The sequence below is a fragment of the Lactuca virosa genome, chromosome 6, assembly GCF_052849685.1.
Source record: "Lactuca virosa cultivar CGN04683 chromosome 6, Lactuca_virosa_CGN04683_v6, whole genome shotgun sequence".
Classification (NCBI taxonomy): Eukaryota; Viridiplantae; Streptophyta; class Magnoliopsida; order Asterales; family Asteraceae; genus Lactuca; species Lactuca virosa.
Window position 1 is genome coordinate 92024760 of NC_136431.1, and position 26140 is coordinate 92050899.

The window sequence follows — 26140 nt, forward strand, 5'->3', positions numbered from 1 at the left end:
GGAAAACATGTTTTCTCTTCCTTCCTCACATTTCACCAATTCCCTCACTTCATTCCAACTTTCTCTAGTCATTTTTCTCCCTTTTAACCCAAGGTCATTTTGGGAAAACATGTTTTCTCTTCCTTCCTCCTATTTCTGTAACCACCGAAACCACACCTTAAAATCATATGTGATGAAACCCGTAAAAAATTGGCAAACATGATCCTGAACCATCATCTTACCCACTAATCACTAATCATAACCCATTTTATTTTTTAAAAGACCCAAATGAACAAAGCCCATAACAAATAAATTCAGCAAATGAATTCAATTTCAGCTATACATACACATATATTTGATTTCATAATTCCATTTCAGCAAATGAATTCAACAATAATTCAGTACAAATCAGCAAGATCAGCAACAGATTTCAGCTATATAGTTCAGCAAATAAACACAAACTCAACAAATTTCAGCAACATATTTCAACTATAGTCTATACATACACATATATTTCATAAATCAATAAAATCAGCAAGATCATCAACTTATATTTCAAAAATCAAGCCATAACAGCATTTAAGATTTATTAGTTTTCAGATTTATCAAACATCATATACCATAGCATCAGTTTTCAGAAAGAGGGAACATGGGAGGCAAAGTTGCCAGAGGCGCAACAGTCGCCGGAGGTAGAGAAGATGCCGACAATCAACAATACATTCCAGAAAAAAAACAGCAAAAACCAAGTTTATATCTATTGATACTCGATTTTCAGGGCAAAAAAATGACAAAAACCTTACAACCGGAGGTCGACATCATTGTAAATAGATGGAGGTCTATGTTGCTGCAACAGTTGGCGGAGGCGGGGCGACGAAATTGGCGGCGGTGGTGTTGTAAATCGGAGGAAGCGGACGATTATTGGAGATCGGTGAGGGAGAAGAAGCGGGTGAGAAGGAGGAGAAGGGGGCGAGAAAGAGAGAACGTATTTTGGGGTTAAGGGCATAGCGTGTCTTTTATTTTTTCAGATGGAGTTTCAAATCTGATTCGTTAAGTGCTAAAATTCAGATTCAGACCAAAACTTAAGAGGTAAACAAACGGTCTGAAAAGATTATTATGAGGTATTAAGATGCAAACAAACAGACCCTTAGTTCTTTACATATAATGAAATCAGAACACACAAAGCACCATCTTCCCCACATGCAAATCAGAAAAAGAGATTTTTTAATTTTTAGCAATTTTTTAATTTTTAGCAAAAATAACCCCCAGTATGCATAGCATACCTCTTAGAAATACTCTCATCGTGCTTTCTTTCATGTATTTAATGTGGTTTCCTTTTCGAATTTTCTTCATTTCACCAACAAGAACACCAGTGAACAAAAAAAAATGTCCCTACTTATAATATCAAACTCCATTGAAAAACCGAGTCCTCGATAGAATGCTCTATACCTCTCTCTCATCTCATCAACATAGGCAGGATCATAAAGAACGAAAAAGAGATCTAGAGGAAGTTACATATACATATACATATACATATACATATAGTGATACTTTCAGCATCAGAAGGGCAAAATGGTCATTTACTCTCACATTCTACGCAACAAATTTGAGACAACGTGTATCGTTGTGAATATTCTGGCATCGAACAGCACAGAAACGCATCCCACATCTGACGCATGTATACTTGGCTGAAAACCCACACACAGTGCAAAAGTGGCGGCGGCTGCCGGAGCTTGGCGGCCCAACCGCTGCTCTTAGATAGGTCGGCACATGAGGACCCAAGGATTCCAGGTTTGCCTATTTATCAAAACACAACACATGTCCCTCATCCTCATAATAAAAAATTGCCCTAAAAAGCCTGTCTGTCTGTATCCTGTGTAAGTTTAACAAACAAAAATAATAAAAAGAAAGGAAACGTAATCTACTCACGTCATGCAAGAGCTCAAGGAATGTTCTTGGGGCTTTCTTTGCAGTCTCGAGTGCTTTTGCCTGGCGAGTTTTCCGTTTGGTTCCTTTGGATTGCTTTTTGTGGAACACTACAAATGGTAAAGATAAAAACGTATAATTAAAGAGAATTAAAAAAAATAATAATACAATGAAAACTAATATGACCTTGATCATCATCTTCATCAAGGGATGCATCATCATCATCATTAGGTTCTACCATTTCGGCTCCTGGATTGTCATTCTCAAGCGCTTCAAGACGTGCGAGAATTGCCTAATAGTAATAGTAATAGTAAGTAGAATTTACACTCTCATCTCAAACATATTAATTAAATTTTAATTTTGGGAAGAAAAGAAGAAATCAAATTCCAAGGAAGGACCTGTGTTCGATTATCAGTGCTGGCAAGTGCAGCTGCCATTTTGGGTGCGACTTTACGCGCTCGAGTCGACATGCGACGGAGCGAGTTTGAAATATCATCATCCATTTGCATTTTCTTTGCTCTACAAATTAGCAAAATTTACAGTAATCAGATTCAGTCATTTAGAAATTAGAATCAGCATTTAACAAAACCACTTTCTTGTCTTACATGTAAATTTTCATGGCCTTAACATGTAAACCATATTTTCTTGTATCTCAAATGGACACGTGGCTTTATAAATTGGTAAACAATGTGCTTCACTTCTAATGTTATGTAGTTATGTTGACCATTCCTGATGATTTGTTTGTTGCTTTTAAATAAGTTTTTTATTTGGTACTAAGAAACATTATGAAGTGGTTTTTCTTGTGGAACTGGGGTGATACATATCTTTTCCATAGTTAGCTTATTGAATCAGATAGGCTCATTCAAATCTTATTAAAAAAACAGATTCACACAATTCTTTTATCTTACTGGATCAGACATATGGATGATTAAGAGGTTTATTAAGTGATTATAACACCAAACATAAGTGCTTACTGTTAACATGAAACCAGATAATCACCAAACTATATCAACAAAATCAGATTATAAGCTTCAATGATTGCAAAAAAAAAAAAAAAAAAAATCATCAGCTTATCACGAGGTGTGCATAACCAGAAAAAGAAAGTGGGATTCCAAACCAGAAATTAGGAACAAGAATTGAGCCCTAGAAATCAAACATCATGTATCGATCCAGGAGGAGTAACCGGATAAAGAAAGTCGGACTTACCAGATGAAGGAGCAGTAGCCGACGCCGGTTATAGGAAGTCTGGAGCGGATATCGGAGCAGGGTCGCAGCTCTTCTCACTGATGAACGTTGTGAAGGAGCGTGTTTGGGGAATGAGCCTAACGACGTGAACGAGGGCATTCCTATTTGGGGAGAACGGGGGTATTTTGATAATTTTAACTTTAAAAAGCCAAAGAGCTATTGAAAAATCAGGTCCTCTTTATTTATGAAAAGTTGCGTTTTGACCCATTTTAAAAAAGGAAAATGACATTGCACCCAATGTTTTTGGAATTTGTCAAATCAACCTCTAAACTTATTTTTTGATTTTATAGGTGCATAAAATGGATATCGACCTGCTTATTTGGTCTCCTAACCTGAAATAACATGTCAACTATACCATATAATTAGTTGAAGTTGATGTGGTTGTCCGCTCAACACATGGTGTCTGGTTAGTTTTAAAAATCATAACCCTTAACCACCGTCGTGAACCACCATAGACCACCACAAACATCAATTTGTTAATCAAACCCAACATTTAGGGCTTAAACCTTCATCTTCAATGGATTTGCAGCCACAACCAAGAGAAACACTACAATAATCAATTTCAATCGAAATTAACCCTAATCCGAAGGCAGGTCATTTCGTAGAAACTCGTCGATGATGGAAGGAAACTCAACTCCGTCACCACCACCACCCACCGAAACAAATGCAGCCTTAGCCAAAAGCAAATGTGCCAATCTCAAAGGCTCTCTTCCGCCATTATGCAACAAGTATTTAATCCATCCATCCAACCTCTTACTTCCTTTTTGCATCTAGGCCCTTTCACCTTCACAATCTTGTTGTAAAATTCATCATCGCCAAAACCATTCCAGTCTTTTTCCGTCAAAATCAGATAACATAAGAACCCGAATCATCACATAAATGTCGTCAACTGAATTGTCAGATAAATTACTCTCTGAATCCTTCAATTGATGAGGGGTTTTGCTGGTGTTTGATGGGAACTCGTTTGTATCTTCATGTGAGAGAGGAATTCTTAGGGCTTGTTCGATGGAGTTGTCTTGGAAGGTTGACAAGGCGTTAGTAGGCTGGTTGTATAAGTAGAACGGGACGATGTTGAAAGATTTTGATGGTTGTGTTTCGTAGGTTCGTGGTCGTTCAAGGAAGTGGGTCAAGAAGATTGTCTACGTGGCAAGAGGCAACCGGGTTACCCCTTCAGAATTCCCAAATGGACTATTTAAACCCGACAAAAAGTCATTAGATTCCCCTACAAAATAAGTTTAGGGAATAAATTTTGAAAACATTATTGGACTACAATTTCATTTCCCATTTTAAAAACAAGGATAAATTATGACCTTATTTGTCTCTTTATACTGAAAAACCATTTGAAAACTCGTTACCAGATTTACAAATAAACTTCACTTTTTCTACAAAGTGTATTGCTACAATAATGTTCAGTCCAAGTCCAATAAAATTTGTATAGATAATAAGCACTTGAGTCGTCTTTAAATATTCTTATTAATGACAGTTTTTTTTTTAACTTTTTTTTACATATTTAATTTATAAAAAACATATAAACAAAACAATCCATTCCACATTTCACAAAGATCCACTTTTGATTCAAAAACTTTTTTTCAAAGAGAAATTAAACATCATCCTACATTTTCTTCCTTCTCACATTTAATGAAAATAATAATCTTTTAATATAGAAAGTAAATGTAAGAGGATATTTAATTTCTCTTTTTCAAATTAATACATCTATTGCAACTATCCCTATGAAGGAAACTTGAAAGGTAATTGTGACTACCAATTGCAACATAACCATTGATATAGATTAATATTTTGTATCTAGTTCTTTCAAATATTATGGTCCCGTTTCTGGCCTCCTAAAAGCTATTTAACTAATTATCTGAATGCAAAAGCAAAAGCAAACAGTTATTCTTACAACAACCTCTAAACTAAACAAAAGCATCACATCATATAAGATGTAAATCAAGAGCTCATCAACAACATTATATTTTGTACATACCACTAAAAAAGAATCCGAAAATAAGTAAGAGCCCACTAAAAAGTCCATTTACCTTTTTACCCTTTCTCCACATAAAAACAGCCAAGAATGATTTGCCAGCCAAATCATACGATATATCATTTCATTTCATGGCAACTGCCCTCTGTGAATTTTGATTAGATGGTATTGTTGACCATTGCTGCCCTAAAGAACCTCCCTCCTGAAACCCATCTTGGTTTTCATACCTGAGGTGGGCCCCACCATTGCATGAATTTACCATTCCGCCCCCCCTCGTTTCTTGGTTGGTGTGGGTCCCGAAACTTACAGCTGGCTCTGAGTGCACGCGCTTCATACCTGATGATGTGGCAGTTGCCACATCATCACTTGTATTTTTTAAAGCATCAGTTTCGGTTTTCTTTGCAAATCGACCACCGGAACTTCTCACTCTTCTCATTGCGTGTTGATGCCGGGATTCATGAAGATAAGGCTGCAACATAATAAAAAAAAAGGTAATATGTTTTCCATGATTCCACCGGAATTGAGGATTGGAATGGAATGGAATGACCAATGGATGGAATGGAATAAGCAAGATAGTGGAATGTCATTATGTTCTATTTCCATGATCATGTTTGGAGTACAATGAATTTTCATATTATATGTGAATACAAGTTTATGTTTCAACTCTATTTTAGAGATTGTCTTGATTATATAGTTAAAGAATTGACAAAAATAAAAAATTAAAGATAATAAGAGCTTATCAAAATTCAAGTAAGTTATGATAAAAATCATATTTTTAAGTTAAATTATTCTTTTTTCCTATCAAACCATAAAAGTTTCAAATGAATTTCCAAATTAACCATAAAAATAGGTAATTAGAAAAAATGTGTGAAACTTTTATGGTTTGATTAGAGAAAGGTATAGTATTAGTGGTTAAACTGCACAAATGCCGAAAATATAATGATGTTTATGTAACTTTCACGCCTTTATTTTTATACAATCAAAATAAATTTGGATTAAAATAATGAATTTTTTTTTCCGAAACATTAGTGTCATCAAAAATTTACATGAACAAAAATGGGTAATATTTGCAACTTTTCATTCTCTTCCATGATTGAATGAAAAAACAAAGGAATGAATATTATTAACAAGATGGAATCCTTCGATTCTATTCCATGGTTCTTTTCCATTCCAATGGAATCAATCATTCCATTCCAATGTACCAACCTTTCTATCTTTTATAAGTTTCTTTTCAAGCTCAGCTTTAGCACGTGATTGTCTTCGCCTCAAAATTGCATGATATTGTTTAGCATTCACATAAACAGGCTCTTGTGCCATTTCAAGTGGCAATGGCATCCTCACTTGTTGCACATCAACAAACTGAGGATGAACCTTTAAAAAAAAAAAAAAAAATCAAAATTTGACATGAATTCAAATTCATCAAAATATATAATGTCAAGATTCTCACAAAATGTTGACCATACGCAGCCATCATCCCACCATAATACGGATCATAATAAGGAGCCTACAAAAGATCGGAATTAGTGATTCCACCCTGGAGTGGAATTGGTGATTCCGGGGAAAAAGAAAAAGCTTACAACTGATTGGTTGACAAGTTCAAGCTGTGGTGGCTGTGAAAGGGTTTCTTCATTTCTTGGAAGTATGTCATGCTGAAAATTTTGGTGCTCTTGTGCACATGTATCTGAGCTCAAGGGTAAATCAGTCCATCAATATTATGACAAATAAATATGATCCAAGTGAAGTCAACATGTACAACATCCTGATAAAGGACTTACTATGACAAAAATAAGGATAAAGAATTGATGTGTAGAGAATATATCACTCCTGAACAATAAGTACATGAAGGTATAAGTTATTTAATAGGTTAATAAAAAATTAGTGTAGAGAATATTCATTCCCATTTTAGCTTTGTATTTTTAAGTTCCCATTTGACCCTTATCACAGCAAAATATAGGGGTAATCACTAAATTGACCAAAATGGAAGGAAAGAAAGGAGAAAAATAGCTAACACTCAACAAAAAAGATAAAATGAAGAAAAGATATAAAGATAAACCATGTTCAGAGTGTATAATGAATGATATTTATTCAGAGATATAAAGAAATGCAAGAGTAAACATGGAGTATAGAGATAAACCAGTTAGAGAAAACCTCTTACTATATTATTAAATATTTAAAAAAAAAATAGGATTTATATAATAAAAGGTAATTAGATGGGCTAAATAACTAAATTGTAGTACAGTAGTAGAATGGAAAGCACCTGAAGGAAAATATGACACATTGTTATGTGTTTCTTTGCTGACATCATCTTCTTCTTCACTTAAAACTTCATCAGACTGAGTGTCCCTGTCTAATGATTGTTCTTGTGAAGATGAATCATGTGAATTTGCTCTCATGGCTGTAGTGGACATGGAGTTGATGCAATTTGCCAGTAAGATTTACCTGTAGTAGATGATTATATGGTCAACTTCGATAATAGTTACCATTTTATCACAATGTCACATACGAATTCATAGGATTTATAGAAAGAAACTATCGCATTGAAAAGATACCAAATTACCAACTCCATGAAAAAAAATGAGGTTTTATGCAGATAATGTTGCAATAATGCAAAATAAACACAAGATATATCATGGATTCAGTTGCACCTATAATTACAGGTAATCAAAAGAACCCCTAAATGATCCACCTTAAGGACATACCCAAATCAAAAGAGGATCAATTATGTAAAAGAAAGTCGGTCTTCAATCAAATGGGACTAAATACTACAAAAAAAATCAGAAATCAAAACTCAAATCTAGAAATTTCGACATTGGAAACTGAAATTCGAATTAAAACAACATACACCCAATTCTAGTCACGAGTAATCATCAAATTACATGCAGATATATAATCCGAATAACGAAATAACAAAACGGAACGCCGAAAAAAGGAATTCGATGAAGAATTGAAGGAATTTAATATGCATAAACACCGAGGACAATTGCAATTAAATAAAACTGGGATTAATGAATCAGTAAGTTGGGTGTGGAGTAACTTACCGGCAGAGGGTGTTGTTGAAAAGGTAAAAAAGAACCCTAGAATTGGGCAAAGAAATCGGAGAGAAATCAGGTGTAAATCTATAAAGAAACTGGTAGAGGTTGAAAATTTAGAGCGAGAATCCCTGTGCATTTATCTCTATCCATGTTGTCTATTTCGAAAATGGACTCGACTCACTCAACCTCACATACGTACCCCCACCAATTTTATATATCGACGCGTGTACCTTTGAGACACATCATACCTTACTTTATTTAATACCAAGGGAGTGGTTATTATTTTAATTTTTTATTTTATTTTAAAGGAAATGCATATTCACTATTTGGGGAATTGTTCATGGACTCTCAAATTCCTCATCGTGCTTTTATTAATATTTCATTTTTTAGTTATTTTACCAAAAAACTTCTAATCCAAATGGTATTAAGTGGTCTTTGAACTTGAAGGGGTCCCTTGAACTTGAGGTTTTAAGTCTCGTTGTGGATATAAATAGGTTTTAAGTCTCGTTGTGGATATAGATAGGATTAAATGTTACTTTAGTTGTAATTTATATTTTCATTAAATATATTTTATTATTATTAGTATTAAACAAACTCATATTGAACATTTCATTGTTATATCTACGATCGGATTATTATTAATTTCTTTTCATTTAAATTATCTATGTATTATTCTTTTGTATAGATTTTTGTACTTGTTATACATGAAAAAAAATATATTATTATTTTTTATGTTTTTTTGATTTATTTTTCTTTTCAAAATTATTTATATTATTTCATCTGTCCCAAAATTATTGTCCACATACAAAAAACACACATATTAAATAAACATTAATGACAGCTTTACTTTTGTTGCATTTAATTCCATTGTAGTTTAACTAATAATTAAAAGTATTTTGATAAAAAGAATATTTATTTTTAAAAATAGACTATTATTTTGAGATAAATCAAAAACGAAACATAAATTATTAATATAAGAGGGGGTAGTATTTTTTAGAGTTATTTAGTTAATCAGGAAAAATTACAATAAAGTCCCTACATATAGGCCGCATAATTGAGTTACTCCCTATATATTTTTTTTATTCAATTAAGTCCCAAATACCGGTAATCGTATTCAATTTAACCCTTTGACCCGGTCAACAGGTCATCCAACTTTCAAAAATTACATTTTTGGCCCAGATTTCAAATTTTATTACAAATTGAGTTCAAAATTTACACTTTTGGCCCAAATTTTAAATTTTGTTACAAATTTGGTCCAAATTGTACTCTTTTTGCCCAAATTTTAGAATTTTATTATGAATTCATCCTAAGTTTAGTTTTTTTTACAACTTTTTTTCTCAAATAATTGTTTTTAATATGTTTTTTCTTTATAAAATCATATTTATACAAAAAAAACATATTTTCACATAAAAATCTTATATTTTCTATATAAAAAGTTTTTTGTATATGAAATATCTAGTTATAAAAATAGGTATTTATTAAGTATATAAATATATACAAATCCGTTTTTATAAAAAAAAATGTATACAAAAACGTATTTTACAAAAAAAAAATGTATACAAACATGTATTATATAAAAACGGATTTGTATACATTTTTTTTGTAAAATACGTTTTTGTATACATTTTTTTTATAAAAAAGGATTTGTATAAAATCATATTTATACAAAAAAAACGTATTTTCACATAAAAATCTTATATTTTCTATATAAAAAGTTTTTTGTATATGAAATATCTAGTTATAAAAATAGGTATTTATTAAGTATATAAATATATACAAATCCGTTTTTATAAAAAAAAATGTATACAAAAACGTATTTTACACAAAAAAAAAATGTATACAAACACGTATTATATAAAATCTGATTTGTATATATTTTCTTTGTAAAATACATTTTTGTATACATTTTTTATAAAAACGGATTTGTATATATTTATATACTTAATAAATACATATTTTTATAACTAGATATTTCATAAACAAAAAGCTTTTTAAAAAACGTTTTTATATAGAAAATATAAGATTTTTATGTGAAAATATGTTTTTTTATAAATATGATTTTATAAAGAAAAAACATATTAGAAACAATTTTTTGAGAAAGAAATTTGTAAAAAAACTAAGGTTGGGATGAATTCATAATAAAATTCTAAAATTTGGGCAAAAAGGGTAAAGTTTGGACCAAATTTGTAAGAAAATTTAAAATTTGGGCCAAAAGTGTAAATTATGGACCGAATTTGTAATAAATTATTAAATCTGGGCCAAAAATGTAATTTTTGAAAGTTTGATGACCTGTTGACCGGGTCAAATGGTTAAATTGAATACGATTACCGATATTTGGAACTTAATTGAATAAAAAAAATATATAGGGACTAAATCGATTATGAGACCAATATGTAGGGACTTTATTGTAGTTTTTCCTAATTAATCATGTCGACCTTACTTTTAACCCACCATCACCCTCACCAACGTAATCACAATCCGAGTAAAAAAAATAATTTTTTTTAGAATTGCTTAGACACCCCCTTCAAATTACTAATACGACTGTTACATATATATTTTTTTTGTCTTTTTAGTTGGTTTTTAACTTTTTTGTTTTGTTTTTTGTTTTATATATATATATATATATATATATATATATATATATATATATATATATAGGGTTAGGTTATTTTGTTTTTACTAACTATTGTGTGCCAGAATGCACAGATCTGGACCATCGGATGGAATAGAATTAACGGTCATGATCTGAGGGTCTATGATATTACAATAGGGTAGCATGTACCATATAATTACACAAATTTCAGCATAAAGACATTTTAGTCAATTAATACAAATTTAAAAAAGGAAAAATCGAGATTTATGGGATAATTAATGATTTTGATTTAAAAAATCTGATTTTTTTCAAATTAATACAATTTCAAACGTAAGCATATACCGATTTTATTCTATCAGAATGTCATTTTGTTAGAATGATATTCTATAATTCTGTCAGAATGGTATACAACTATGAACATAATATTATAAACACATATTATCAAGATCAATAATTTTTAATGAATACAAATGTTATATAAGACGAAGTTCAATAGTTTAGAATAAATAATTACATTCATTCTTAAAGAATACAACTATGAACATAAATTACATTCATTCTTGAAATCTCTTGCAAAAAAAATATCGGCATTCTTGAAAGAATCCTCATTCACTTTCTTGTTTCGTTTCTAAATGTATTGTGTATGTTTGACCTCTAAGCTACTTCAAAATATCTAGCATTCTATGAGATTGCCATTTTGTGAGATTGGCATTCTGTCAGAATTGTATTGCATGAGAATGATTTTATAGAAGGAGCTGCAAAAGGAGATAAACTCGAGGATGGTAAGTGATCCATTGGCAAAACTTGAAACATCTGAAAAACATAAGAAACAAAAATCATGTTAAAACATCAGCCAATTGCAATACAACCCTTGCATAATCATTCTTATGTGATTATACCGGAAATACAATTCTGGCAGAATCATTCATATGTGATTTCCAAGATGATAATACTCTCTACAGAATATTCTTAAAGAATGAAATAATTATTCTTACATAATGAAAAAATTGAAGATAAGAATAAACACCCAATAATTATTCTACAGAATATTCTTATGTGATTTCCAGCACCTGATATATTTCATAATCGAAAAATGATTCCCTCTCTTTCACTATTGAAAGAAAATGAGAGTAATTCTAAATTTAAAGTATGATAGAATAACACAATTCACTGTTTTGATTTTGTTTACCTTAGGAGATAAGATGCACAACAATAAACATTCCATCGCTAACCATGAATACAATCCGAGACTGCCATATTTCTCTTTGGCATTTCATCAAACACTTTAAGGGCGCTCCCTAAATCACCACATTTTCTATGAATCATGAATGAAAAAAAAATCCAATTCAGAACCATCAACATCAAATTCATATGAACAACAATATATTTCAACACCATTATAAAAATCTAAAACTAAAAGTTGAAATTGTAAAAATTGGCTAGTTGGAAGAACGAAGAAAAAAACTTGTTTTCTATGGAATGGAATTGCAAGTCTGGTATATTAAATTGTAGAAATCTCTTTGACCAACTATTGGATATAGAAGCTAGCTTCGATTGGAGATGGAGTCGCCGAGAATAACATCTTCATCTTGTCAACGGAATGGGGAAACAGATTTGCAGCTTCTGATCCACCGCTTCTTCTTCATTTGTCAATAAGAAAAGAAAATGGGAGGAGACAGAAATAGAATACGTATCATATGAGAGGCTAGGTTAAATAATTGGTCAAAGAGATTTTTATGGTAATTTCCATGAATTAAGGGATTTCATTTTAATTATTATGCTAAAGTTACATAATTACCCTTATAACAATTTTTATTTATTTAATTATTCCTAAATTCCTATTGGTGCATTCATGCACACAATAGTTGTTAAAAACATTTGAACCTAGCTCTCTCTCTCTATATATATATATATATATATATATATATATATATATATATATATATATATATATATATATATATATATATATATATATTAAAGCGCAAAGTTTTGGACTTTAGGTTTTTGACACCATTCTATAGGGGTTTCATACTTTTGCTCCCTTCAATATTTACCCATGCAATCTCCACCCACAAGTATATCCAATTGTGCAATCTCCACCCAGAAGTATATCCACTTGTCAATTTGGTCCCTGCCTTTTGTAACATTGTTCTATTTCAATACTTTTTTTCGTTTTATTACAAATTAGGTCATTCCTTGGTCAATGAGTAGTGAACCCTGCTGTATACTCTTAGAGTTCGTCGTCGCTCTTACATGTTTTTGAAAACTGTCACTTTTTGCCCAATTTTTTTTTATAAAACTCTAAATTATTTCTAACTCATGCGATGCATGGGCTCTTTCCTAGTTCTTATTAAATCCATACCCTTATTATTATTATTACTAAATTAAACAATAATGTTAAAAAAAAAATTCAAAGTAAATTATTGAGATCGTGTTTCCTCTTTATCTTTTTTATTAGTACAGACCATCCATGTATTATTTTTGTTGTGATTTTTATATCCGTTATACATGACAAAAAAACTATATTGTCATTGTCTATATTTTATGTTCTATTTTAATTTTATTGGATTATTTTTTAATTTTCTTAAATTATTTTCACAACCATCCTCATCACAAGAACAACCTGGGTGAAAAAATATAGAAACATTAATAACTCACCGTGGAATGTACACATTGGGTAGTGTTCTCCACTAGGGATGAGATTTAGAACCGGAAAACCGGACCGGAACCGGAACCGGAACCGTTAGAACCGGAATATGTAGAATCGGTACGGGTCCCGAGTTTGGGCAGCTTCACATCCAATGCCCCTTCAATTGGCAATAGAAACATATGAACTTTTTATGATCAGCACATGAACGATCTCAGAATCAGCCTTTCTCTTTACCATATGGTCAAACGGTTTGACTTTGGTCAACCCTTTCCATTAGGAAGAGAAACCTTTTATGGACTGCCAATGTTGTCATTGTCAATGTCCATGAAAATTTTAGAGACAGGTCCTTCAATTTTTTTTGCTTGACTTGTGCTCTTAAGCATTTCTGCTTCAGCAACAATCAACATATATGTTAGATCAATTAGGGACACGTCGTGGTCCCTCATGTAGTAGTCTTTGATGAACTGACTATATAACTCAGGAAGCGAAAGTGGAACCAAGTCAATGGCCAACTCCCTTGAGAAAACGACACCCAACATCCCCAATCTGTCAATGCGCGATTTTATTTTCAGAACATGCGCACACACAGACTTTCCATCTTGATGTTTGCATGCCAACAGGGATTGAGTAACTTCGTATTTTTCAGCTTGAAGGAAACATGACTTGGGGAGAGTCATTGAAGGAGGTGGATGAAGAATTGGAGAAGCATGATCTCGAGTTCCGCCATTGTTCGAAAAAGAGAACATTCTTTCACCTTGATCAACATGTGGAAGATCATCTTCAGATAGAGGAAAACCATTTCCAATAATATATACTAAAACTGACTTGATTTTTTATTATTTATATTTTAGATGTTTTGTAAATGGTTTTATGTTTTAGGGTATATTTTGTATGTTTTGTATTTGTTGTGGTGTTGCAGGTAAAATTGTCTAAAAGTCTCGTGGATTGATTTCGGATCATGGATAGTCCGTGGTTGCTAGTTCAGATCTTATATAATGTTTGTTGGGTCGTTGAAGCTTCATTATTACGCAAACACTAAAATATCTTCACTTGTTTTCTCTCTCAATCAGGGTTTCTGTAAACTAGGGTTTATAGTTTGTTCAGTTACATCTTTTGTGTTCTTGTTCATCGTGAATCCGAGAGTAGATTTAGGAGAGAGTAAAGTAGGTTGATAGTGAGTTTTTATTGTAAAAATAATAAATGAAGGTTTTTTTTTGTCACTTGTCACACTCTCATTCAAATTGTCAAATGTCATTTTGTGGTTATTTTGAATAAATTTTTTTTCCACATGTCATTTTATGAGTTTTTCTATTTTATTAAATTCACATAATATTTTAATATAATAACTATAGTAATAAATGAATATTAATTTTATTAATGAATTTACCTTATAATTTCAAAATTCTCAAATCTAAAGCTCATTAGTTTTTTTATTTATTTAAATTTAAAAGATAAAAAACATTTTCATTATAATAATTCATTATTTTTCTTATTTTCTTATAAATTCAAAGTTCTCAAATATTTTAACCTTCATATTTAACTTTTTTTTTTAAAAAAAAATTAACCCATTTAATACATAGGTCTCACAACTAATCTATTAAATAGATTGTTTATGTTGTAAGTTATTTTGCACAAAGATCCTCATAGTAACTTTTGACCGCAAAGCCCCAATAGATCTTATTCTTATCATTTCCATCGCTCCACATAAATTGTCGCCTTATTTTTTTTCAAATATCTTTGTTATGTACATGAGAGCTTTACCATTGACTATTACATCAATACTTTTTTGGTGATTCCAGTTTAATTAAATTCTCTGACTGTTGGGAATTTAAATATACGAACGAAATTTTAAACCCACAAATCAAATAATCAAATCACATCATTTATCCAGGTTTTATGAAGCTTAAATTTGATGAATATGAATACAATAACGTTGACGAATGTTTTTGGTCAATCCTATTAATAACCACATATTTAATGGGCCAACTCAAACTTTGACTCCCCAGATGGGAATGGGAGCCCATGTCTCTTCGGTGGATTCAAAAACCCTTTTCTCAGGTAGATACAACATTACATTATTACTGATCCATTATTTACATATCTACACCCCACTGATCCATTATTCACTTGACTTCCTCTTTGAATCTTTGTCTCGTTCTCTGTTAACGGAGACGATGAGTTTCCGGTTTAAGTTTCCGCCACCGGTTATTCCTCCGTCTTCTTCCATTTCCTTTTGGAATTTGTTCATCTTCTTCGTCTGCATCATCATGTTCCAGAAATCCAACGCTCAAACTCCGCGAACTGATCCTTCCGAAGGTACGATCACTACTCTCTCTGTCATTCTCTCATTAGATCGCCTACGAGTTTAATCTGATTAATATATCAGATTTGAGCTTAATTATCAGTTATCTGGATCGATTACGAGCTCATGATGTTGTATTTTGATACAATCGCTTCATATTCGAATATTCTGATCATTTGAGTTGATTCACCGTGTTGTTCTTTGTTGAAACGAAATCGAAAATGTTAAGCATCAGAGATATTCAGATTGAATTAACAAGAATTAGTATCCATATTTCTCGTTCTACCATCTGTTCATGTCGGCTTAGCTGTCCTGTTGCCGAATAGGGAGTTGTCAGCGATCTGAAAAGTCCAAAACTGCATAATTTTCGTAATATAATAATGTACGTACTTTTCATAAATAAATAAACAAATAAATAAAAGGATATATGTGTACATTATCATAGTAACACTATGCTTGGCTCATCTAGCTTCTTGCTAGGTGTTGCCCTTTTAATATATTGTTTAGCTGATTTCCAAAAAAAAAAAAAAATGTGTACATTATCAACTTAAGAAGCTGTGAGTTCAATTAAGACACAATCTACATTTATTCGAAATAACTTTCACAAACATAAATTGAAAAAAATATTGTAGTGGAATTTATTGTTGAATATTAAAAAAAGAAATAGAATTAATAAGTGAAAAGTCAGATTGGAATCGTAGTCTTGAGAAAAACGGAAAAAATATTTTTAGACAAAGAAACGATAATAACATTACGCAAATTTAATTTCAAAGCAGAAAGACTAAAACAGTTATTTGATTCTAAGTTTCACATTAACATTTGCTGGTCAGAGTTGCCAACTTCCTTTTTAGGATGTAATTGACTTCTAAATCATAATAAAGTCTTGGACATTTGATTTAAGGAATCGTCAAAGATATTTGGAAAGAGGACCTTTTAACAACTTTTCACATAAATTAACAACTTTCACACACACGTATTTGAGCATCTAGTTTTTATGTTTTTTATACAAGCATTATCATAAATACAATAATAAATATTTTCGTCAATCCAATCCAAGCTATCTAAATTTGACATTTTTTTTATATATCGATTAGCATGTTAAAATAGTTACAATAATATTTTTTTTGGTCAAATTTAGCCGATATGTATTTTAATAAAGCTATTAAATTCTGACGAAAATTCTATTGTTAACCTGCCATAACAAATGATAGCAAGTCAAAGTGGTCAACAAAATAAAATGTATCAATCTTTTGTGACTTTTATTGACGAAACTAAAACACGTTGTCAAAATTCTGTGACATTTATATATTTTCCCTAATAAAATAGCTAAAAATAAAAACCATTTGATGTAACTTTCAAAGGATTTTGATGATACTTTTTATCTGGGATGCTAATGATTTAAATTATAAATTTATATTTATATTTTTAAAGAACTTTATAAAATATAAAACAATATGTCTAATTGTCCATCAACCATATCAAAAACTTGCAAGTATTGCTAACATACGTGTTGCTCTGAAACGGTGCAATCTTATATGGTTCTTTGACCTTGACTATATTTGTCATAAATAGGCTTTGACCTTTGTGGTATTCTCTTGCTTCATTTACTATATCTCTATCTATTTTAGAACTACAACAGTTCCTTCAACTCATTTCAATATATATGTTTCTAAGTTAGTAAATATGTTTATTACCAAACAATACTAACTTACATTTATGAATATTGAATCTCTCAATTAGAGGTGTTTTATTAGATATAACAATAATAAAATATTGAATTAACGACCATTAATGTTTTTCCTTGTCTCTCCAAAGTCCAAAGAATTGCGTTTTTGAATTAACGACCATTAGAAATGGTGTAACTGTAAACGTATCGCGTTTTTGTCCTTTTCTTTTATTTATTTATTTAATTTTTTTTTTTGACATTTTCAAAAGAAAACCCTAACCAAAAACCAAAAGCCAAAAATAATGTATTTCCAAATATTAATGACTCCGGGTAAAACCGACAGTTGCTAGTCTTTTGGTCAAACTCACTTTGACTACTACTATGCATCTCAGCATCTCAATCGTATATGCTAAACGAAACCCTGAAGCAACGAGCATCGATCGATGAATAAGCAATCGCTCTATTTTTTTTTTTTTTCAATTGAACAGTGAGAGCGTTAAATTCGATATTTCAACAATGGGATGTTCAAATCCCGAACAACGAATGGAACATAAGCGGAGAACCATGCAGCGGAAAAGCGCTCGGATCAGATTTCGACAACGAGAACAGAATTGCAGCAATCCAATGCAATTGTACCTTCGACAGCAACACCACTTGCCATATTATCAAATTGTAAGTCTTTCGTCTTCTTCAATCAATCACTTATTCCAGTTTTAATTTATCAAAAAGCAACCCTACTTGCATGCCATGTAATTATGCATAATGCATGTGTAATTTGAAAGTACCCTATAATAAGAAAAAAAATGAATGTGTAATGCTATAATAATTTTAAAATCACAACTTTTTATGCCATGTCATTGTCATGTCCATGTGTAATTTGAAAGAACAATGTTGTAATAAGGGAAAAATGTTTTTTCTTGAGATTTCTCATCTTTTTGTTTCCAGGAAAGTCAGTCAACTTAACAGGCAAGGGGTTATTCCTGAAGAACTTGCTGCTCTAACTTATCTTGCTGTATTGTATGTATTTTTCTTTAACCTTTCAATTCTTTCTTTTTCTCAAAAGTATTAATCCAAATCAATCTTCATAATATCTTTCACTTATGCAGAAAAATTGATCAGAATGCCTTCACTGGTACCTTACCTCCATTCCTTGGAAATTTTTCTGCAATGGTGGTCTTGTAAGTGTATGATTTTTATTTATTTTTTTGGATAAAGTTTTGTTGAATCATTTAGTTTTACCTAATGCACATAAATAGCATCCAAGTTATATAATCTTAATCTGAAATCTTATACTCCTAGAACATTTTTTTGTTGCATGTGGCATAGTATGTTCAGATTTATCCCATCAAATATATCATTCCAAAAATATATATATCTTAAAATTGTCAATTTTTTTTTTGCTTAATACTTTCATATTGTCGACTTTTTTATTTTTGTTTTCCTGAACAGGTCACTTGCCCACAATCAATTCTCTGGTCCCATACCCAAGGAGCTTGGAAATCTTAAAGAACTAAATATGTTGTGAGTGCTTTTTAATGTCATTTTGTATGCAAATTTATTGCAGTCAATTTTTATAAATTAGAAAGAACTATTATGCGACATGTTATGTTAATATGTTGTCTTTTTTATTGTAGGGCTATAAGTTCCAATAATTTTTCAGGAAGTCTTCCCCCAGAACTTGGAAACCTAGTCAACTTGCAGCAATTGTATGTTATTATTAGAATATATATAAATTATATATGCAACAAGCTTATTATATTATATAATATAATATCTGATTTTATATAAAATTTGCAGTTATCTAGACAGTTGTGGTGCTGGTGGAGAGATTCCCTCTACATTTGCCAACCTCCAAAATATGATTGTCATGTATTATTTTTCTCTCTCATTAATCTCTTTATTTTTTATGGGAAAATCATGGAATTATTATCAATATACATTCCTCTCACTACCAATATGGGTAATGTACTTTATTCCTTTCCCATAATAGCAACATACTTACATCTCACTGATTCTATAAGAAACATCTTTTAGTGAAAGGGCATTATGGGCATCATGTAACTTTGTTGTTATTATGGTTAAAAGTTGTAAGAAAATTGCTATTATTTAAAGTATGTTGTTATTTCATGTAATTTACCTTTTTTTTTTAGTATAATTGAAAATCAAATGCAACTTCTAATTATTTGCTTAGTATGAGATATGTTGTTGGTTTTCAGGTGGGCATCAGATAGCCCTTTTTCTGGAAAGATACCTGCTTTTATAGGAAACTGGACAAAATTAGTGAGCCTGTGAGTAAGAATGGTTATATCTCAAAATTTTAAGCTACAAAAAGTATCAGTTACTTATTTTTGCATTTTTTTTTTTGATAATTTAGGAGACTTCAAGGGAATAATTTTGAAGGTCCTATACCAGCTACTTTTTCAAATTTGACCTTGTTGACTTCTCTGTGAGTTCAATTTTTCTCTCTATCTTTATCATTTATCTAAATTATGTGAGTCATGATACGTATTGAATCACCACAAGTAAATTATAATGAGTCATTTGGAATTGAGAGTATTGTGAATTAAATAAATTATCATAATTGACAATATTACGCATATAATCAAACTAAACCCATATATAAATGACATAATTTTCTAATTAATTACAATCACTGGCTCATTGCCACTTCTAATGACCATTGATTTAATGAATCAATGGCCATGGTTAATTGTTTCTCAATTCTCACCAAATTTTAATTCCTCATTTGATCCTGACTCTATATATATGAATAACTTTTAATTTTATACATGAAATTTTACAGGCGAATAAGTGATTTGCAGAATTTCAGTTCATCTCTTGACTTTATCACCAACTTGAGGAACCTAACTGATTTGTAAGATGCATAACATAAATCTCTTTCACATGATGTTTTCAAATCTTTACCAAATTACTAACCATTTTTTTCATCTTTTTAACCAGAGTTATAAGAAATGCATTAGTATCAGGTCCTATTCCAACAAACATTAATCGATTGGAAAAGCTAGAAACACTGTAAGTTTTTCATGCAAATTGTAAACAAACAACTTTACACAGTCCTCTAGAAGGCAGGAGATATAGATAATATTATATAATAATTACTTTATTATTTCTTTTTTGGTAGAGATTTAAGTTTCAACAATTTAAGTGGTCCACTACCACAAACATTAATGAATATGAGTTCCCTCCTTTCATTGTAAGTTTTCATTACAATTTCTCTTACAATAACATATATAATAATTTAACTGTTTTTATTAATAATATTATTATTATTATCTGTTGTGTTATTTGATGTGGTCAGGTTTCTTGGAAACAATAGCTTGTCTGGTTCTCTTCTTCCTGAAAAAAGCATACGTCTTCAAAATATGTAAGTTGATTACAGCTACTTGAACATCTTTACTGTTTAAGTTAATTTACTTTTTTCTTTTTCTTGATTTAACAATTTTTTATTTTGTAGAGATTTGTCTTACAATGAACTCTCTGGATCTTTTCCTCAGTGGGTGATTCCATCATGGGCAATGCCTAATCTGCAATTGTATGTTTACTTTCATGTTTCAATGTTTACTTTTTTAAATATCTTGATCACTGAGATTCAATATGTACCTATTTTGTGTTTCTTAATCCTGTTCATTTGCAAAAGTGAATCTTTTTTTATTTTTTTTTATTTTGTAATTCTATTAATATATTGGAATGTTTACGTGCTAATTTCAGGAATTTGGTGGCTAATAACTTTAAATTTGACAGCACAAACATAAGGTAACCAATCAAATTCTTTTTCTTTTTCTCTCTCTCTCTCTTTTTTTAATTCTTATTTTTGTTTGCAGTATTTTCCCAGGATTAGTTTGTCTTCAGAGAGACTTTCCTTGCAACAGGAACACAACAACACCTTGTAAGTTGCTCATTACTTCTTTCCATTCTTATCTTCACTTCATTATTTTCATCCCAACTTATCTTTTCTTTTTTTAATTAATAATAATCTTTATTACTTTCTAAAGATACCAGCTTTGCAATCAAGTGTGGTGGATCAGGAGTAAAGTCCAATGACATAGAATTCGATACAGAAAACTCTACAGCCTTGGGACCCGCATCCTACTATTTATTTCAAGAAAAATGGGCTGTGAGCAATGGGGGTATAGTAATTGACAGAAAAGACCCTTCATTCATAGCATCCACAACAATCCAAGTCAACAACACAAAATACCCTGAGCTTTTCAGAACTTCAAGAATGTCTCCAGGGTCCCTTAGATACTATGGTTTAGGGCTTCAAAATGGTCCTTACACTATCACCTTATTCTTTGCTGAAACTGTCTTCAATTTAACCACCAGTGTCTGGAAGGGTCATCCCAGACGCCTCTTTGATATTTACATCCAGGTTGGCAACCAAACAGACCATGGAATGGAATCTCGAATTCCAATTCCGTTGAACCAAACACTCTCTGATTTTATTTTTTCTTTCCTGTTTTCCAGGGAAATCGAAGACAAAAGGACTTTGATATATCAAAGGAAGCAGGTGGTGCTGGAATAGCTTTAGAAAAGAATTATGATGTAAGAGTGACACAAAATCATATTGAAATCCATCTTTTTTGGGCTGGAAAAGGGACTTGCTGCATACCTGAACAGGGAGATTATGGTCCTTTAATTTCTGCAATCAGAGTTACCCCTGGTAATAATCATGGAATGTGTACATATTCTTTTATTTTATTTTGATTCTAATGATTTCTGATTTTTTTAATTAGGTTTCAAAGTGAAGGGTAATTCTTCAAATAATACTGGAATGATAATTGGTATCATAGCTGGGGTGGGATCTGTCTGCCTTGTTTTCTTAATTTTTGGTTTATTTTACTTGAAAAGGAGAAGGTCAAAAGATGGGGAAGAAGAAGGTAACTAACAATTATATCAGTTATTATTATTATTATTATTATTATTATTATTATTATTATTATTATTATTATTATTGTGTAGGTGTGTTTGGTATGCAATAGTTGAAGATGGAATGGAATGTTATATTATAAATGGTAATGGTATACATTTAAAAGGACATGAAATGTGGTATACATTTAAAAGCATATGAAATATGTTTATATGCCATATATAGATCTTACCTGATTAAAGTTACTTATATAAACTAATATTTTTTTTTATTTTTTATTTATCAGCTTAATTTCATTTTCTCTTTTAACTCTACATAACAAAAGACATGTTTCAATGACTCATTCCATTCCTTCAACCCACCCAAACATGACAATGGAATGTAATGATCCATTCCATTCCTTTGTGATTCCGTTCCATCGTTCTAAAAAGACCCTAATGCCATATTCTTCCATTCTACCTACGCAATCAACTGCAATTTCTTTACTTTTTTTTTTATTTTATTATTATTTTTTTTTCACAGAAATTCTTGGCATTGGACCAAAAGTAAATACTTATAGCTATGCAGAACTGAAAACTGCAACTGCAGATTTCAGTCATTCAAATTTCCTTGGAGAGGGTGGTTTTGGACCTGTTTACAAGGTTTTTTTTATCTATTAAGTTTTGTGCATATACTTAATTAATCTTTTGTTAAAAATAAACAATAATGATGTTTTAATATGTAACACAGGGAATATTGAATAATGGAAATGTAGTAGCTGTGAAGCAACTGTTAGTAGCATCCCACCATGGAAAGAGTCAATTTATAACTGAAATTTCCACCATTTCATCTGTCCAACATCGGAACCTTGTTAAGTTACATGGTTGTTGTATTGAAGGAGCTAGAAGACTTCTTGTTTATGAGTATCTTGAGAATAAAAGCCTTGATCAAGCACTCTTTGGTATGCAAAAATCTTTATATACCTTTTTACCTCAAACAAACAGTCATTTATTATTCAACATCACTTCTACACAGAAGGGTAAAATGGTCATTTACTCGCGCTCAGCCATATTATTCGGCTCAAAAAAGGAACAGTCTTTGTGTGTAGAACACTTACTTTAAACAAACATCATTTATCCATACAACACTTAATGAGCTAAGACTTTCTTTTTTCTACTGAATGAGAGTAAATGGTTGTTTTACCCTTGTGTCTAGGTCCCAAATCAAAATCTAAGTATGTTGATATGTTATAATAGGCAAAAGGAATGTGCATATAGATTGGGCAACACGTTTTAATATATGCTTAGGAACAGCAAAAGGGTTGGCTTATCTCCATGAAGAATCAAGGCCAAGAATTGTGCATCGTGATGTGAAAGCAAGTAATATCTTACTTGATGCTGATTTATCCCCCAAAATTTCTGATTTTGGATTAGCAAAACTATACGATGATAAAAGAACCCATATGAGTACCCGGGTCGCAGGAACCATGTCAGTTCTTTTTTTTTTTTTAAACACATTATAATAATAGTTTATTCAATAACCCACTAATATATTTTTTTAATATATATTAGTGGGTATCTTGCACCGGAGTATGCAATGCGTGGACATTTAACATCAAAAGCTGATGTTTTTGGATTTGGAGTTGTGTGTCTTGAGATTGTTAGTGGGAGGCCCAATTATGAGGACAAACTTGATTCCGAACAAAAGTATCTTCTACAATGGGTAAGATGAAAATAAAGTGTCTTTCTTTTTTCTAAATAAAAATTGGTTAATCATAATTAACAATCCATTCCATAGGTAATAACCTAACATGTTTATGGTGTTTCAAGGCATGGAGTCTATACGAAAGCAACCGAAGCCTAGAGCTTGTAGATCCATCTTTAACATCTTTTGATGAACAAGAAGCCAGACGTATGATAGGAATAGCTCTCATGTGTGTTCAAGCATCACCTTCTTTAAGACCCGCAATGTCACGTGTCATTCCAATGCTTTCAGGGGACATTGAAATAAGTCAAGTCACTACAAAACCAAGTTATTTAACCGATTGGGATTTCAACGATACAACCAACACTTTTTATGATGAAGAAACTCTTTCTTTGTCATTTGAAAATACAACCATCACTACAAATACAACCTCAACGGGTATCGAGTCAGTGTCAATGTCATCACCTATAATATCCGAGCTAATCAACACTGGGAGTCTTCGTGAAGGAAGGTGACGTATTTTCAGACGCCAGAAACTTGTACATTCTACATTTTCATCTATTTCTACTTTCTTGTATCTCTTTTTGTTTTAAGATAATTAAACTTCCATTTTATTTTTCGAATGTGTTGTAATTAATAGAGTGAGGTGAAGAAGGAAGTGATTCAAAGGCCCCAAAACTGGTTCTGGGCCAGGCTACTTAATAACCAATTTTTGTGTTTTATTTAAAAATATGTAGATATAATTTATAAAATTTGAAAAGGAAAAAGAGAAAAACTTGTTTACTTTATTTGATTATAAAACTCGAAAAAGAAAAATACAAAAAAAAAAAAATATAAAAATATACTACTTAAATATTACTGTTGATTGGAAATGTTTATTGATAGTGTATTTTGTTAAATTCACACAAAATGTCATACTAACAGGAATCAATCAAAAGAAAAAATCAAATAATAAGAAAAAGTATTAAAGATTTCTGAAACAGTAAGATGACTCGAATAGAAAAAAAATTATATTAAAGCACCAAATGGTATTATGAAAAAACTAGATCAAGTTATGGGAAATCCAGATTTTATAGGTGAGTTTTTTAGGATGAATTATTTATTTATTTTCTACTTTAATTCTTATCATTATACAACAATCTTGGTGATTTTGGAACTTGTAAAATCTAAGTCTAAATTGATTAAATCTGAAAATCGCTTTATAGAAAGATGATTTGCCATTCGTCAAAAAAGTTTAAAAACAATATGTAAACTTAGTTGAAAATGGGAAAAAAAATCAAAAGTATTAACATATGTTAATTGGGAGCTAAGATCATGGGATGCAATTGTAATCTTGATCTATTAGGCTTGAGGGAGTGGGTGCGGTAGAGGGTGCACTCACTTGCCACATCAGTTTGAAATATCGCCCACTCCCTGCGGTTTTGGTGTGGTAGAGACCTCACTGTGGCACTCCAAGGGAGCGCTCCGCTCTTCCTATTGCCATTCCAATCGACCGTTGATCGGTCATTTTTTTTTAAAAAAAATGTTTTTTTTTTAAATTTAATTTAATTTAATTTATTTATATATTTATTATAAATATTTTAAATTGAGTGTGACACAACTCCGTGGGTATGGTAAGAAACCACATTTTTGTGGTAATTACTAACGTATCGCATACGTGCAGTGAAGGGAATGCAACTTTTGTGACACCACGTAACTTAAAAAGTTTAAAAGAGAATTAATAGAGTAAAAAATAATAAGAAAATACGTAACTAACAAATTTTATTTTATATACGACAACAATTTATAAAGTATGACAATGAAGTGTTAGAAAAATGAAAACCAACGACAATTCATGGTATCTGAAGAAAAAATTCTAATTTTATTATAAAGTTTTTTTTTTAAATTACTATAAATTAAAATAAAACTAGCATTAATAATATATAATATTGATATTATTCTAAATCGTAGTGTAATATTTTATTTGTAAAGTAATTAAAGGAAAGTATGTAAGGCTATCGAGTATCATCTTAAAAATAAAGCTAGAAAAATTAAATATAAACTTTAAAAAAATAACATATGACATATTTTTATTTATTATGTAGTATAGTATGTCACAATCGTAGATTAGTAATAGTGGTTGGGAAGTTGACAAACGTTGTACGGGTGTACTAATCACACAAATCATTAAGAAAGTGTTAGGAGGAGTTGTATTC

At 31.0% G+C, this 26140-nt stretch overlaps 3 protein-coding genes across 4 annotated transcripts; 1 reads left to right on the forward strand and 2 right to left on the reverse strand.

The window, feature by feature from the left end:
* Nucleotides 1-1349: 1349 nt before the first annotated feature.
* SEF (HIT-type Zinc finger family protein) lies at nucleotides 1350-3271 on the reverse strand. Its single transcript, XM_079054709.1, has 5 exons — nucleotides 3109-3271; nucleotides 2301-2421; nucleotides 2089-2194; nucleotides 1906-2012; nucleotides 1350-1773 (listed from the first exon to the last, which is right to left on the reverse strand). Exons 2-5 carry the CDS (start codon nucleotides 2409-2411, stop codon nucleotides 1570-1572), a joined length of 528 nt encoding a protein of 175 aa, XP_078910835.1. The 5' UTR covers nucleotides 2412-2421; nucleotides 3109-3271; the 3' UTR covers nucleotides 1350-1569.
* Nucleotides 3272-4899: 1628 nt separating this feature from the next.
* LOC145120479 (nuclear transcription factor Y subunit A-9-like) lies at nucleotides 4900-8343 on the reverse strand. The gene is made up of 6 exons (XM_079056295.1): nucleotides 8167-8343; nucleotides 7386-7567; nucleotides 6706-6809; nucleotides 6576-6632; nucleotides 6335-6499; nucleotides 4900-5597 (listed from the first exon to the last, which is right to left on the reverse strand). The coding sequence occupies exons 2-6, from the start codon at nucleotides 7534-7536 to the stop codon at nucleotides 5253-5255; spliced, it is 822 nt and encodes a 273-aa protein (XP_078912421.1). The 5' UTR covers nucleotides 7537-7567; nucleotides 8167-8343; the 3' UTR covers nucleotides 4900-5252.
* Nucleotides 8344-15485: 7142 nt separating this feature from the next.
* On the forward strand, nucleotides 15486-24654 carry LOC145119033 (putative LRR receptor-like serine/threonine-protein kinase At1g56140). 2 transcript variants are annotated; one of them, XM_079054678.1, is made up of 24 exons: nucleotides 15486-15722; nucleotides 17863-18046; nucleotides 18320-18391; nucleotides 18481-18552; nucleotides 18824-18895; nucleotides 19009-19080; nucleotides 19172-19243; nucleotides 19591-19662; nucleotides 19749-19820; nucleotides 20178-20249; nucleotides 20336-20407; nucleotides 20517-20588; nucleotides 20694-20759; nucleotides 20850-20927; nucleotides 21104-21148; nucleotides 21217-21281; nucleotides 21388-21764; nucleotides 21860-22055; nucleotides 22129-22272; nucleotides 22785-22903; nucleotides 22992-23202; nucleotides 23498-23729; nucleotides 23813-23963; nucleotides 24071-24654. In XM_079054678.1, the coding sequence occupies exons 1-24, from the start codon at nucleotides 15581-15583 to the stop codon at nucleotides 24458-24460; spliced, it is 3120 nt and encodes a 1039-aa protein (XP_078910804.1). In that variant the 5' UTR covers nucleotides 15486-15580; the 3' UTR covers nucleotides 24461-24654. The 2 variants fall into 2 exon arrangements, with proteins under 2 accessions (XP_078910804.1, XP_078910805.1); XM_079054679.1 differs by lacking the exons at nucleotides 15486-15722; nucleotides 17863-18046; nucleotides 18320-18391 and having other exon boundaries at nucleotides 18541-18558.
* The last annotated feature ends 1486 nt before the right edge of the window (nucleotides 24655-26140 follow it).

Excerpts from the sequence above, each read along its gene's own strand:
- LOC145120479 (XM_079056295.1), bottom strand. The coding sequence starts at position 7,536 with ATGTCCACTACAGCCATGAGAGCAAATTCACATGATTCATCTTCACAA. Across the intron at positions 6,633-6,705 it reads AACTTGTCAACCAATCAGTT|GCTCCTTATTATGATCCGTA; the intron begins GTAAGCTTTTTC and ends GATCTTTTGTAG. Across the intron at positions 5,598-6,334 it reads AACTTATAAAAGATAGAAAG|CCTTATCTTCATGAATCCCG; the intron begins GTTGGTACATTG and ends ATTATGTTGCAG.
- LOC145119033 (XM_079054678.1), top strand. The coding sequence starts at position 15,581 with ATGAGTTTCCGGTTTAAGTTTCCGCCACCGGTTATTCCTCCGTCTTCT. Across the intron at positions 19,821-20,177 it reads TTGACCTTGTTGACTTCTCT|GCGAATAAGTGATTTGCAGA; the intron begins GTGAGTTCAATT and ends GAAATTTTACAG. Across the intron at positions 21,765-21,859 it reads TCTTTGATATTTACATCCAG|GGAAATCGAAGACAAAAGGA; the intron begins GTTGGCAACCAA and ends CCTGTTTTCCAG.
- SEF (XM_079054709.1), bottom strand. The coding sequence starts at position 2,411 with ATGCAAATGGATGATGATATTTCAAACTCGCTCCGTCGCATGTCGACT. Across the intron at positions 2,013-2,088 it reads TGATGAAGATGATGATCAAG|TGTTCCACAAAAAGCAATCC; the intron begins GTCATATTAGTT and ends TACCATTTGTAG. Across the intron at positions 1,774-1,905 it reads TCCTTGAGCTCTTGCATGAC|GCAAACCTGGAATCCTTGGG; the intron begins GTGAGTAGATTA and ends TTTGATAAATAG.